At 46.6% G+C, this 15,546-nt stretch overlaps 1 protein-coding gene and 1 long non-coding RNA gene across 3 annotated transcripts in view; both read left to right on the top strand.

Annotated features, from left to right (window-relative positions):
* Positions 1-8,625, top strand: part of LOC308315373 (serine/threonine-protein kinase SBK1) — a 10,176-nt gene extending 1,551 nt beyond the window's left edge. The window contains exons 2-5 of one of the 2 annotated variants that reach the window (XM_080763321.1): positions 2,631-2,786; positions 4,926-4,953; positions 5,561-5,763; positions 7,933-8,625. In XM_080763321.1, the coding sequence (XP_080619447.1) occupies positions 2,640-2,786; positions 4,926-4,953; positions 5,561-5,763; positions 7,933-8,622 (1,068 nt within the window). In that variant the 5' untranslated portion in view covers positions 2,631-2,639 and the 3' untranslated portion in view covers positions 8,623-8,625. Of the gene's footprint in view, positions 1-2,630; positions 2,815-4,925; positions 4,954-5,560; positions 5,764-7,932 lie in introns of both variants that reach the window. The other variant, XM_080763320.1, reaches the window with a different exon arrangement.
* LOC308316196 overlaps positions 1-15,546 on the top strand; it is a 224,131-nt gene that overhangs the window by 86,683 nt on the left and 121,902 nt on the right. The window lies entirely within an intron of this gene.

The following is a 15,546-nucleotide window of genomic DNA, read 5'->3' as shown; positions in this document are numbered from 1 at the left end:
GCTCAACCCATTTTTAAATACTTTGAGAACTGTCTTTATAGGTATAGCCTACAGTAGTTTACTTTAGATATAGTTTTAAGTTAACACATTCATTTATGAAATGTATGTGTTGGATATAAGATATTAAAATATACCTCTTCAAACTCCTTTCTATGAAACACATAATATAATTGTAAAAGTGCAGTTACAATAATAATTAATGCCAAATACTATATATTGTTTTCTATTTTTGTCAGACCCCAGTCAGTGCAAATCGCAAATAAACCGATTTAAAAGTATATAGGCTACAGTTTGTACAATTCAGAATAAGATGGAGACGTAATACATTATTTGCATGACTGCGTTCAAGTGAGTTGTATTTACAGTGTCTACTTGTATGCATCAGTCAGTAGTTGATTATGACAAAGCAAATTTATATTTTCGCGTCGCACAGTGACACGTTGTGAGCTTGTAGATCGGCTATTTTCAGTATGCAACAAAAGTGTAGATGACTCACACCGGATGTCCACTAGACTAGTCCCTTCCTAACATTTTAGTCTAGTTTTTATTTGTTGACAAAATCGACAACATTTAGTCAAATTTGGAAAAAAGTGGAAATTTAGTTTCCACTTTCTTCGTCAGTGAAAAAAGGTAGTGGACGAGCATTCTTTGTGACGGTATCAGTCGAGGAAATCAACACCGGTATGTATGATGTTACATGCAGTCATTGATACAGTACGTATGTCCGTACATGGACCGTACACGGACATGGACCGTGTACGGTGTACGGACATGTGACCGTGTACGGACATGGACCGTGGCGAGGACTTGGCCTTGTCTGTGGCAAACGTCTCTTTTTCTTTTTCGAAGGGCGCCGGCCCCTCCTATGTTCAGCTATACAGTGTCGATTTTCGTCTTACACAAACATTTAATTGCCATTGACAATGAATTGAGAATCGACGTCATTATGTGGTCGAGCAAATAAGCTATTTTTGTCCTTATACACACAAAGATTGACAATGAATGGATGATGTACGATGATAAGAACGCCCCTCAATTCACACGGGTGTTTTTTTTTTTCTTCATAATGTTCATATTTTCATCAAAAGACCCGATTTACTGAATGTCAAGTCTTTCCAGGTTTTCTCCAGAATATGTATGACACTGATTTACTTCGACACTATGGCATATTTATAGGAGACCAACTATAGTACTAGTATAGTTTTCAAATGTTTTATTATATGCAAGCCAAATGGAACCAAATGGACCCGTACACTCAGAGTTACAGACCTGTTATGGTTAATAATAATAATAATATATACGATTTATATAGCGCTTTTCTGGGTACCCAAAGTCGCTTTACAGAAAGAGTACAGACATATTTATTAGAAAACTATTTAAAAAGGTTTAAAATGTTAAAAACAAGAAATCAAAATCAAAAGAGGGACAAACAAGAAGGGTGTGTGTGTGTGTGTGTGTGTGGGGGGGGGGGGGTTATGTAGGGAAAGCCAGTTTGAAAAGGTGGGTTTTGAGTGTGCTTTTGAACATTTCGAGGGTGGGGGCAGCTCTGATGTGAGTTGGGAGTGAGTTCCAGAGAGAAGGGGCAGCCACTGCAAAGGCCCGGTCTCCCCATGTCCGTTTGTTAGATTTGTGGGGTTCCAGTTGGTTGGCAGTGCTTGACCTGAGGGAGCGGGAGGGGACATGGCGGTTGATGAGTTCAGAGAGGTAGAGGGGGGCCTGGTTATGCCGGGCTATCTCTTTATTGTTTCTGGTAATGTTATTATGCGGTCGTTTTGCATGTCCGTGGCAAAAAATAATGACGAAAATGTCCACCACAAGCCAGCATGCATGGCGATGACCCCTGACCACTATAAATTGTGATCAATGAATTACATTATATATTATGAGATATTATTTATTCACATGCATAATATGAAACTGTACATTTAACATTCCTCTGACCGAGGAAAAGTCATTGCATTTTTTTCATGTCATGTGAAAGCTGCAGGGAATCGTTCAATGCATCATTCAAATTGACATTGGTTGTTCAGTTTGGCCCACCGGCTTTGGAGAGATATGACTTATAGAGTAATGCAGAAATCAGCGGGTTGAGAAAACAGGCTTGAAAGGTTCACTTCTGTGGACTCTTAACATTACACCTAGCTACAGGTTTAAGCATTTATTTAATATTTACAGCTCTGACATTTATGTCAGACATGCTCTAGTATGTGAAGAGTCTATCTGTGCTATTAACTAATTTTGGATATATATATATTTTTTTAAAATCAGTTTTTCTCCTCTCCTGAACAGTTAGGGCTGTATTTTGTGTGTCTTAAGTACCAGGTCTTATTACTTAACTTAAGACCTGGAGGCGTGATCAATGCATTTGGCTATTCTGAGTGGCCAAAGAGCATTGATCACGCCTCCGGGTCTTTAGTTTACTCAATTTAGGGAATAAGACCTGGTACTTAAGACACGCAAAATACAGCCCTCTCTGTATAAAAAAAAACATGTTTTGTCTTGACACGTCCCAAACATGTTTTGTCTTGACACGTCCCAAACATGTTTTGTCTTGACACGTCCCAAACATGTTTTGTCTTGACACGTCCCAAACATGTTTTGTCTTGACACGTCCCAAACATGTTTTCCAGACAGAGAAGATGATTGAGCTGGGCCTGGCGGACGGGCTGTCCGACGGCAGCCTGATAGACGAGCTGATGGAGATCACGGCGCAGAGCCTCGGCCACCTGGAGATCAAGGAGCACTTTAACGTCATCAAGGAGATCGGCCGGGGGAAGTACGGCACGGTGCTGCTGGTCACACACCGCCGCAGAGGTAGGTTCAGGGTTCAAGGTTCAAGGTTCAAGGTTGTCATTATTTGTCTCCCTTGGTGGGAGAAACTTGTCTCGGAGACAGAGTCACAGCTGCATACAAATAACAGACACGTTCACATACGTACGAAAAGGAAAAACGAGCCTGTCTCAACGCTGCTTGTTCAAAGATGGCCTGGGTGGGGAGTGATGGGGCGGGTGGACATGCCCATGATCTTCCCAGCCATGTTTGCTATAGCCTACTTATTTTGAGATTTGTACTACACAGTTAGATTGACAAACCAGCTGGACATACCGTATCTTAGGATTGACTCTATACTAGCTCTGTAAAAGGTCAACATGATATTTACATGTTGACCTTTTACATGTAGGCATGTAGGCACGGTTCTGCTGATGGTCTCACACCGCCACAGAGGTAGGCAAGGTTCTACTGCTGGTCTCACACCGCCACAGAGGTAGGCAAGGTTCTACTGGTCTCACACCGCCACAGAGGTAGGCAAGGTTCTACTGGTCTCACACCGCCACAGAGGTAGGCAAGGTTCTACTGGTCTCACACCGCCACAGAGGTAGGCAAGGTTCTACTGGTCTCACACCGCCACAGAGGTAGGCAAGGTTCTACTGGTCTCACACCGCCACAGAGGTATAGGCATGGTTCTACTGCTGGTCTCACACCGCCACAGAGGTATAGGCATGGTTCTACTGCTGGTCTCACACCGCCACGGAGGTAGGCAAGGTTCTACTGGTCTCACACCGCCACGGAGGTAGGCAAGGTTCTACTGCTGGTCTCACACCGCCACAGAGGTAGGCAAGGTTCTACTGCTGGTCTCACACCGCCACAGAGGTAGGCAAGGTTCTGCTGCTGGTCTCACACCGCCACAGAGGTAGGCAAGGTTCTACTGCTGGTCTCACACCGCCACAGAGGTATAGGCAAGGTTCTGCTGCTGGTCTCACACCGCCACAGAGGTATAGGCAAGGTTCTACTGCTGGTCTCACACCGCCGCAGAGGTAGGCAAGGTTCTACTGGTCTCACACCGCCACAGAGGTAGGCAAGGTTCTACTGCTGGTCTCACACCGCCACAGAGGTAGGCAATTGGTTCTACTGGTCTCACACCGCCACAGAGGTATAGGCAAGGTTCTACTGGTCTCACACCGCCACAGAGGTATAGGCAAGGTTCTACTGGTCTCACACCGCCACAGAGGTATAGGCAAGGTTCTACTGGTCTCACACCGCCACAGAGGTAGGCAAGGTTCTACTGCTGGTCTCACACCGCCACAGAGGTAGGCAAGGTTCTGCTGCTGGTCTCACACCGCCACAGAGGTAGGCAGGGTTCTACTGGTCTCACACCGCCACGGAGGTAGGCAAGGTTCTACTGCTGGTCTCACACCGCCACAGAGGTAGGCAAGGTTCTACTGCTGGTCTCACACCGCCACAGAGGTAGGCAAGGTTCTGCTGCTGGTCTCACACCGCCACAGAGGTAGGCAAGGTTCTACTGCTGGTCTCACACCGCCACAGAGGTAGGCAAGGTTCTACTGGTCTCACACCGCCACAGAGGTAGGCAAGGTTCTACTGGTCTCATACCGCCACGGAGGTAGGCAAGGTTCTACTGCTGGTCTCACACCGCCACAGAGGTAGGCAAGGTTCTACTGCTGGTCTCACACCGCCACAGAGGTAGGCAAGGTTCTGCTGCTGGTCTCACACCGCCACAGAGGTAGGCAAGGTTCTACTGCTGGTCTCACACCGCCACAGAGGTAGGCAAGGTTCTACTGGTCTCACACCGCCACAGAGGTAGGCAAGGTTCTACTGCTGGTCTCACACCGCCACAGAGGTATAGGCAAGGTTCTGCTGCTGGTCTCACACCGCCACAGAGGTATAGGCAAGGTTCTACTGCTGGTCTCACACCGCCGCAGAGGTAGGCAAGGTTCTACTGGTCTCACACCGCCACAGAGGTAGGCAAGGTTCTACTGCTGGTCTCACACCGCCACAGAGGTAGGCAATTGGTTCTACTGGTCTCACACCGCCACAGAGGTATAGGCAAGGTTCTACTGGTCTCACACCGCCACAGAGGTATAGGCAAGGTTCTACTGGTCTCACACCGCCACAGAGGTATAGGCAAGGTTCTACTGGTCTCACACCGCCACAGAGGTAGGCAAGGTTCTACTGCTGGTCTCACACCGCCACAGAGGTAGGCAAGGTTCTGCTGCTGGTCTCACACCACCACAGAGGTAGGCAAGGTTCTACTGGTCTCACACCGCCGAAAAAACGTGGTCACAACTAACCGGCATGCAGTGTCACTCACAATGGGCTTCTGTAAAATATGAATATCTTGTGAGCACACATATACTGTATACAGTAGACATCAAAGGAGGCTTCAGCCCCTGCCCTTTTACCCGCCTGTAAAACAACTGCCCTCTCCAGGCCGAGAATGCAGCATTTTCTATGGTGAAAGAAATGCAAAATGCCCTCGTCTCCTTTCCATGCCATAAGTATACCGGAAGGAGGGCAGCATTCGGGAGAATTGCTTTTTTTCCCCAAAGTCTCCTGAACTTGAACGCAGAATTTCCACTAGCTAAAAAGTGCTGAGTTGCCCCCCGAAAATAGCTGATCCCTAAGCTCTCAACGCGTCGCGTCGCAACGCGTTGTTTACCTTGTAGATCTGCTATTTTCGCCCGCTCTGCGCGTCCCTGTCTGTGAGCGAACGGAAGGAAGCGTGGTAGCTTTGACGATGTGGGCCTATAATAATTAAATGCAGGGACGCCCATGGCCCTGAAGGTGATGGCCAAGTCCTCCACCAAGCTGCAGGGCTTCCTGAGGGAGTACTGCATCTCCCTGCACCTGTCCTGCCACCCCTGCATCGTGGGCCTCTTCGGCATCGCCTTCCAGTCCAACGAGCACTACGGCTTCGCCCAGGAGCTGGTCATCGGGAGGGACCTGTTCGCCGTCATCCAGCCTAAGGTGAGGATTATGTCAGTAAGACAAGAGGCAGGTGGCACGGTGGCACAGTGGGTATAGTGCTGTCGCCTCACAGCTAGAAGGTCCTGGGTTCGATTCCCGCTCGGGACGCTGTGGGCGCTGGCGGCGTGTTTCCTCCTCCGCGTCATCAGTGCCCATACCCGAAGGCGGGGGTTGGCGAAAGGGCCTTTCTGTGTGAGGGTTTGCATGTTCTCCCCGTGTCCCCTAGGGTAGGTACCCTCACAAAAAACATGCAGTAATCCTGGTCACTAAACTGCCTCCGCCAAACATTTTGGTTCCATTTGTACACTCTCAGGGCTGTATCTTGCGTGTCTTATAAGTACCAGGTCTTATTACCTAACTTGAGTAAACTAAAGACCCGGAGGCGTGGTCAATGCCATTTGGCTATTCTGAGTGGTTAGACATACTAACTAGTCAGACAAGACCGACGCTCATGACATGCATGCAGTTAAAATTAACCCGTGGCTTCCAGGCTGTGAGGTTGGGTTTCTATAGGGTTGGGTTTTGGGTTTAGGGTGTCGGACTAATGACTGTCAAACTGTTAGTATACGTAGGACCAAACACCAAACACAAAAGTCCTCTCTTATCGGGGTCCCTGCATGGCGTACCTTTTCAAATGGGGGTTATAGGGTTAGACTAACATCCTTGACATTAAGGCCCTTTCCCAATTCTTTTTTTAACACTACCCCTCAGCCCTTGACCCTTCCGCTTGTCCCTACATAATGAGTGTCAAGGGGTAGGGAGATAAATCATCCCCCTAAATATTGAACGTCCCTTGTAGATATTGATATACAACCTGTTCTCAGAAAATAGCTGATCTGCAAGCTCACTACAGGCCAGTGCGGTCCCCAAACTTTGATGGCATTTCTGTCTCTGCATGGGACCCCCAATTTATATTGTAAAAATCAATGTTAATTAACTCTGAGAGTGTACAAACTATCATTTAGCCCATAACCCACTTTGGAAACTACTTTCCATTTAAGCTGTAGAGATGGAACGTAAATATAACATTGCTGTGGTTATGATGAAATAAATATGTTGTAATTTTGGTAGCCCACCATGCAGAATGTAATTCAGCTAGATCTAGCTCATTCTGACACCTGCTCAACAGTTGTACCTGATTCATTGATTATTGTATTAACAGTTTGTAGCATGGGTACAGACAGATATATATATACATGTACAAAAGGAAAAACTATTTACAGTATAGAAAGAAGGGGCTGTGGTCACTGTGTTCATTGTTTTTAATATAATTAAGAACAGAGTCATTTTCTATCAATGAAAATGCCATCGTGATTGGGGCCTGGGGAAAAAAACAACAACATTGCTAATTAGTTATGTAAGTTTCGCAATTTGTGGGGATTAGCTTAACATTGGTCATGATAAAACCATAGCTATCACTGCAGCGAGTAGCCAACGTTATGCAGTGACATCGTTATGTAGGTACAGTAGGCTATTTCACGCCTTTTAAGAGCTCCAAAACTGCAGAATGTTGACATATCGTGGTCTGGGGGGTCGGACTGATGCCTGCTAATAAGCTAGCTTGCATCCGAGTTGTATCACCGGGGCAACCGGCGATAAATAAAAAAGAATAAAGCGCCGATGCCGCGCCAAATGAATGGGTAACGTTGTATGAATGCAACGCCGTATCATATCGTTAGTTCACGTGAGGTAACGTTAACCTTTGCTAGAGATTGCGATATTTTTTGGCGATGCAGAAATTGTTAATACATTCAAATAATATTGGTTATTATAATATTTTTCCATAATAAAGGACAAAAAAAAGGCTTCTTACCTCGTCCGCCTTTCAGCCCTCAGTGATGTTGCTCCTTTTTAAGTCACGAGTCACGACGCGATGTCACTTCGTCTGACGGGGATTCTAGCCCTAACCCTCGGCCCTAACCCTCGGCCCTAACCCTCGGCCCTAACCCTCTGCCCTAACCCTCGGCCCTAACCCTCGGCCCTAACCCTCGGCCCTAACCCTCGCTCCAAAGAGAAATGAGATAACCCTTCCTCCTCACGTGAACGCGCATTAGCAAAGGGGAAGGGCTAAGGGCCAGGGCGAAGGGGGTAATTGGGAAAGGGCCTTAAGAATGTTTGAGAACCACTGCATTGTGCTATAAACCAAGCCAAATGTCCCTCCCCTTCCAGGTGGGCATCCCAGAGGAGGCGGTGAAGCGCTGCGTCCTCCAGGTCGCCAGCGCGCTGGAGTTCATCCACGCGCGCGGCCTGGTGCACCGTGACGTCAAGCCCGAGAACATCCTGCTGCTGGACAGCCACTGCTGCCGCGTCAAGCTGGCCGACTTCGGCCTGGCGCAGAAGCGGGGCACGCTGATCCGCTTCATCACGGGAACGCTGCCCTACATGGCGCCGGAGCTGTGCGCCGTGGCGCTGCCGGAGGGCCAGGAGGGGGAGCCGCCGCCCGGCGTGCCGCCGCTCAGCGTGGAGCCCAGCCTGGACACGTGGGCCTTCGGCGTGGTCATCTTCTGCATCCTCACGGGCTACTTCCCCTGGGAGCGCTGCGTCACCGCCGACGACTTCTACCAGGAGTTCGCCGACTGGTGCGCCGGCCGCGCGGCGGCCGTGAGCGCCGCAGGAGAGGAGAAACCCCACGACGGCGAGGAGGAGGAGGAGGAGGAGGACTTTCCGCCTCTGTGGAGGAGGTTCACGCCGGAGGCCATGGCGATGTTCGGGAAGCTGCTGGCTCTGGACGCGGGGGCGCGCAGCGCGGTGGGGGAGGTGAGGGCTTACGCAGAGAAGGACTGGCTGAAGCCGCAGTACAGGAATCAGCAGCAGGCGGACACTGGGAATAATGGCAAGGAGAAGCAGTCCGGTACCTAAACACCCTGGTACCTAACCCTGGTACCACCCTGGTACCTAACCCTGGTACCACCCTGGTACCTAACCCTGGTACCTAACCCTGGTACCACCCTGGTACCTAACCCTGGTACCACCCTGGTACCTAACCCTGGTACCACCCTGGTACCTAACCCTGGTACCTAACCCTGGTACCACCCTGATACCTAACCATGGTACCACCCTGGTACCTAACCCTGGTACCACCCTGGTACCTAACCCTGGTACCTAACCCTGGTACCACCCTGGTACCTAACCCTGGTACCTAACCCTGGTACCATATACCTAACAGTCTGGTACCTAACAGTCTGGTACCTAAACACCCTGGTACCTAACCCTGGTACCACCCTGGTACCTAACCCTGGTACCACCCTGGTACCTAACCCTGGTACCTAACCCTGGTACCACCCTGGTACCTAACACCATGGTACCTAACCCTGGTACCTAACCCTGGTACCTAACAGTCTGGTACCTAAACACCCTGGTACCTAACCCTGGTACCACCCTGGTACCTAACAGTCTGGTACCTAAACACCCTGGTACCTAACCCTGGTACCTAAACACCCTGGTACCTAACCCTGGTACCACCCTGGTACCTAACAGTCTGGTACCTAAACACCCTGGTACCTAACCCTGGTACCTAACCCTGGTACCTAAACACCCTGGTACCTAACCCTGGTACCTAACAGTCTGGTACCTAAACACCCTGGCCTGGATAATTCATATTTGTACTACTACTGTTTCCTGTATAGCTTCTAATACCGGTATATCTGGAGAACTCGCCGGTTTTCCGACTCGCCGCGGTGTAGTGCATTTTAGTTTGACTTCACCATTCAATTACTTCACTTCATTTAAATTGCATTGAGAGAGAGAGAGAGAGAGAGAGAGAGAGAGAGAGAGAGAGAGAGAGAGAGAGAGAGAGAGAGAGAGAGAGAGAGAGAGAGAGAGAGAGAGAGAGAGAGAGAGAGAGAGAGAGAGAGAGAGAACACACAGTTTAGAGTTTACACAGAAGTGTAGTAAATGCTAAAGTTTAAACACACAAAGTAACAAACAATGTAATTCATTAGTAAACAATATCCTGAAATATCATTGGCACTATCATTGGTATTCACATACTCACCTTTGTATCATCATCCAGCTGACCATTTAATTGCACAAAATAATTTGACCACTTTGGAAATGAACTATATATATCTGTGGGTTTGACTTCATCAGTGTAGTAGGCCTACACTGATGAAGACAGCATGTTAGCATAACGCTGAAGACATTGATGAAGAATGGTCTGTGCGGCGAGTTGGAGAACTGGCGAGTTCTCTGGTATCCCTGATACCCACACCGCATGTAACCGTATATGTTTGTATCTTTGCATTGTTCTAGTGTCCAGTTTGGTAACGAGACAACTCACCCCATTTCTGTTTTCCTCCCAGAATTCTCCCCAGTGAGGGGTTGGTGGGAGAGGCTGGACAGCAGACGGCTGGACTTTGAATTTCTCTAACTATAAACTTTCATGACAGCAGAACAGCCTTAAGTACAAATATAATTTATGAAAAGCTACTACAGTGAAGTCTGTTCACAGAAGTTGTTGTATAGGATAATGTGGGGATTATCTGACGAGGTACCATTTGAGTGTGCAAAACCTTACCTTATATTAAATAATACAAAATTGTTTATAGGGTAAAAAAAGTAAAATAATATAGCCTTTCCACAGGAGTATCTTTTTATATTTTTCCAAAAGAAAAAGAATACAAACAGCCAATAGCATAATATTACAGAGTTATCCCCCTCACTGGTGAAACTTCCGGGAGGGAAAACGGGCAAGCACCGGGGCGAGTTGTCCAGTATTCTCCAGTTTAACCCATTCTGAACGGGAACCCATTTTGGTGTTAAAGCATCATGTTATGCTTTAGCTATTGAAAAATAGCAGATCTACAAGCTCATAGCGCGCCACCGAGTGGCGCGCTACGAGCTTGTAGGTCTGCTATTTTTGAAAAATCGAAGAGCGACTGACATTTTTTAAATCTGATCTCAGGTCAGAATGGGTTCATCAGACCAGTGTGTGTCCAGTGGAAACCTCGTATGAATCTGATCTCAGGTCAGAATGGGTTAGAGGCTATTCATGGATAAAGAGTCAATGGAGGTACAACCCATGCTCTGGCATAAGCGTTATACAACGTGTGGAACACAGCAGATTTTCCCTTCTGTGATTTGAGTCTTTATTTGCATCAAGTTTCTTTTCTTGAGGTGGAAATAAATATGTGTATAATAGAGCAAATACCAGGTCACATACAAATAAATGCAAAAAGAATACAACACAAAATAAACAACTAGCTCTGAATTTAAAGTAACCATGCAAGTAAACACACATTTTGAACTTCTGCAATCCAACATATTTTAATGTCAGGAATCCTGATGAGTAGCAGATTTCCAGCAGTAATAGGCCTGCTGTTACTGTACTATTATATACATCTCATTTGACTTAATTAATATTACATTATTACATAATACTGTATACATGTTTATAGTTATACCGTCACTTCTAAGAGATTACTCTCACTGTATTGTCATTGTACAGTGAAGTAGTTGCACTGTGCATTCTTTTAACCCATTCTGACCTGAGATCAGATTCATACGAGGTTTCCACTGGACACACACTGGTCTGATTAACCCATTCTGACCTGAGATCAGATTCTAAAAATGGCAGTCGTTCTTCGATTTTTCAAAAATAGCAGACCTACAAGCTCGTATCGCGCCACTCGGTGGCGCGATATGAGCTTGTAGATCTGCTATTTTTCAATAGGTAAAGCATAACATGATGCCAACACCAAAATGGGTGCCCGGTCAGAATGGGTTAAAATGAATGCAATTGTTGCAATTACAGTTACTTAAATGTAACACTAATTTAACACACTTTGCACATAAAATATAATGATTGTGTGTGTTCTGCGTCATTTATGATCATAAATAATAATAATAAATTTCTTAGAAATGCAAGTTTAAGTATAGCGAGGAACCTTCTTCATAACTCTGCTCAGTTAAGATTTGGCTTTTTGAGATTTGGGTAATTTGTTAATTATCAGCACTTTTTTTGCTTAATATATTCCCCACTGTCTGTCCATGCAGGTTGTGTCCAATGTCACAATTTATGAAGCTGATAATTATGAAGCTGTAAGTGGGATCACCATGTGTGTGTGTGTGTGTGTGTGTGTGTGTGTGTGTGTGTGTGTGTGTGTGTGTGTGTGTGTGTGTGTGTGTGTGTGTGTGTGTGTGTGTGTGTGTGTGTGTGTGTGTGTGTGTGTGTGTGTGTGTGTGTGTGTGTGTGTGTGTGTGTGTGTGTGTGTGTGTGACACGGGATAAAAGACACAAATAAAATGTCATCCGTCTCCTCTGTCTGGCTCTTTTCATCTACTCTCTGGGGGGTGATATCACATATCACCCTCGGGGGTGATATCACATATCACCCTCGGGGGTGATATCACATATCACCCTCTTTGAAACAACATCAATGACCTAAAAGCCTTCAGTTACACTTCATCACATGCCGGCCGCTGCATGTCGCGTTTGGACTGAGGACGTCGATACAACAAAAAGGCTTTCTAAATCCCATAACTTCTTTCTGAAAAACCCATGTTTTCATGTCAAGGACCCCCAGAGTTATCTCCATTGGGCCACGGAACCCCCATCTCAAAATATGTAGTTCCAGGGACCCCCCCCCCCCCCCCCAGAAGCAAATATTTTTGTTAAAAATGTTCGCTCTGAAATATATTTTCAATGATTTGCGCCACATTTTCACAAAAAAGAAAAAAGCAGACCTACAAGCTTGTAGCGCGCCACTCGGTGCCGCGCTATGAGCTTGTAGATCTGCTATTTTTAAATAGCTAAAGTATAACATAATGTTTAAAACACCAAAAGGGGTTCCCGCCCAAAATGGTCTAAGAATCATGTTGTTTTCTGCAGCACCGTGTGCCGTGTTATAACCATCTTTTTTGTTTAGTTTGTTTAAATCAGTGCTATTGAACAGAACCCCCTACAATGTGGTGCTGGTTAAAAATATATTGAACCAATGGAAATAATTAAGAAGCGCTTCGCCTCCTAACTAACTCCACTTGAGCTGTTTTAGTTTTTTAGTTTTATTTTCATTTCCTGAAATACAAGTGGTTTCTTCCAGACAGCAGAGATGTTATTGTCATAATTAACTCGCTCTCTCCTCTTCACTATATACTACTCATTTCCCTTCTCCCTTCACTCCTCTCTCCTCTTCACTACCACTCATTTCCCTCCTCCCTTCACTCCTCTCTCCTCTTCACTCCTCTCTCCTCTTCACTACCACTCATTTCCCTCCTCTCTTCACTCCTCTCTCCTCTTCACTACCACTCATTTCCCTCCTCCCTTCACTCCTCTCTCCTCTTCACTACCACTCATTTCCCTCCTCCCTTCAGTCCTCTCTCCTCTTCACTATACCACTCATTTCCCTCCTCCCTTCACTCCTCTCTCCTCTTCACTACCACTCATTTCCCTCCTCCCTTCACTCCTCTCTCCTCTTCACTCCTCTCTCCTCTTCACTACCACTCATTTCCCTCCTCCCTTCACTCCTCTCTCCTCTTCACTACCACTCATTTCCCTCCTCCCTTCAGTCCTCTCTCCTCTTCACTACCACTCATTTCCCTCCTCCCTTCAGTCCTCTCTCCTCTTCACTATACCACTCATTTCCCTCCTCCCTTCAGTCCTCTCTCCTCTTCACTATACCACTCATTTCCCTTCTCACTTCACTCCTCTCTCCTCTTCACTACCACTCATTTCCCTTCTCAGTTCACTCCTCTCTCCTCTTCACTATACCACTCATTTCCCTCCTCCCTTCACTCCTCTCTCCTCTTCACTACCACTCATTTCCCTCCTCCCTTCAGTCCTCTCTCCTCTTCACTATACCACTCATTTCCCTCCTCCCTTCACTCCTCTCTCCTCTTCACTATACCACTCATTTCCCTTCTCACTTCACTCCTCTCTCCTCTTCACTACCACTCATTTCCCTTCTCCCTTCACTCCTCTCTCCTCTTCACTACCAATCATTTCCCTTCACTCCTCTCTCCTCTTCACTACCACTCATGTCCCTTCTCCCTTCACTCCTCTCTCCTCTTCACTATACCACTCATTTCCCTTCTCACTTCACTCCTCTCTCCTCTTCACTACCACTCATTTCCCTTCTCCCTTCACTCCTCTCTCCTCTTCACTACCAATCATTTCCCTTCACTCCTCTCTCCTCTTCACTACCACTCATGTCCCTTCTCACTTCACTCACTCTCTCCTCTTCACTATACCACTCATTTCCCTTCTCACTTCACTCCTCTCTCCTCTTCACTACCACTCATTTCCCTTCTCCCTTCACTCCTCTCTCCTCTTCACTACCAATCATTTCCCTTCACTCCTCTCTCCTCTTCACTACCACTCATGTCCCTTCTCACTTCACTCACTCTCTCCTCTTCACTATAACACTCATTTCCCTTCTCACTTCACTCCTCTCTCCTCTTCACTATACCAATAATTTCCCTTCTCAGAATTCACTCCTCTCTCCTCTTCACTACACCACTCATTTCCCCTCTCAGAATTCACTCCTCTCTCCTCTTCACTATACCAATAATTTCCCTTCTCAGAATTCACTCCTCTCTCCTCTTCACTATACCACTCATTTCCCTTCTCCCTTCACTCCTCTCTCCTCTTCACTACCACTCATGTCCCTTCTCCCTTCACTCCTCTCTCCTCTTCACTACCACTCATGTCCCTTCTCCCTTCACTCCTCTCTCCTCTTCACTACCACTCATTTCCCTTCTCACTTCACTCCTCTCTCCTCTTCACTACCACTCATTTCCCTTCTCAGTTCACTCCTCTCTCCTCTTCACTACCACTCATTTCCCTTCTCAGAATTCACTCCTCTCTCCTCTTCACTACCACTCATTTCCCTTCTCAGTTCACTCCTCTCTCCTCTTCACTACCACTCATTTCCCTTCTCAGAATTCACTCCTCTCTCCTCTTCACTACCACTCATTTCCCTTCTCCCTTCACTCCTCTCTCCTCTTCACTACCACTCATTTCCCTTCTCAGTTCACTCCTCTCTCCTCTTCACTACCACTCATTTCCCTTCTCACTTCACTCCTCTCTCCTCTTCACTACCACTCATTTCCCTTCTCCCTTCACTCCTCTCTCCTCTTCACTACCACTCATTTCCCTTCTCAGTTCACTCCTCTCTCCTCTTCACTACCACTCATTTCCCTTCTCAGAATTCACTCCTCTCTCCTCTTCACTACCACTCATTTCCCTTCTCACTTCACTCCTCTCTCCTCTTCACTCCTCTCTCCTCTTCACTACCACTCATTTCCCTCCTCCCTTCACTCCTCTCTCCTCTTCACTCCTCTCTCCTCTTCACTACCACTCATTTCCCTTCTCACTTCACTCCTTCACATCAGATAATCTCACAGCATCTGTTGCAGCTGGTCCTCTTACTGACTGACGCCCTTCTTTTGTTCAGCTCCAGCGCGGCACAAGAACGCCTGTTTCCAACAGAATGTTACACGAACCCCACCTCCCCCACCCCCACCGCCGCCGCTTACAATGCTCAGTGCCAGTGTATTGTTTTCGTCGACTAAAACTAAGACGAAAATTGCTCGTCGACTACCTTTTTTCACTGGCGAAAACTACATGGAAAACTAAATGAAAACAAGCTAGCTATGACGACTAAAACTATAAGACTAAATATATTGATAATTTCGTCAACAAATACAAACTAGACTAAAATGTTAGGAAGGGACTAGTGGACAACAGATCCAGTATAAACAAAAGAAAAAGTCATTTTTCACTTGGTTTCATGCTGAAAATATCCGATCTACAAGCTCACAACGCGTCGCGCGTTTTGAGCTTGTA

The sequence above is a fragment of the Protomyctophum bolini genome (assembly GCF_963924005.1).
Source record: "Protomyctophum bolini genome assembly, chromosome: 5".
Classification (NCBI taxonomy): domain Eukaryota; kingdom Metazoa; phylum Chordata; class Actinopteri; order Myctophiformes; family Myctophidae; genus Protomyctophum; species Protomyctophum bolini.
The sequence above is the reverse complement of the archived record's forward strand: the minus strand, read 5'-3'. Positions and strand labels throughout refer to the sequence as shown.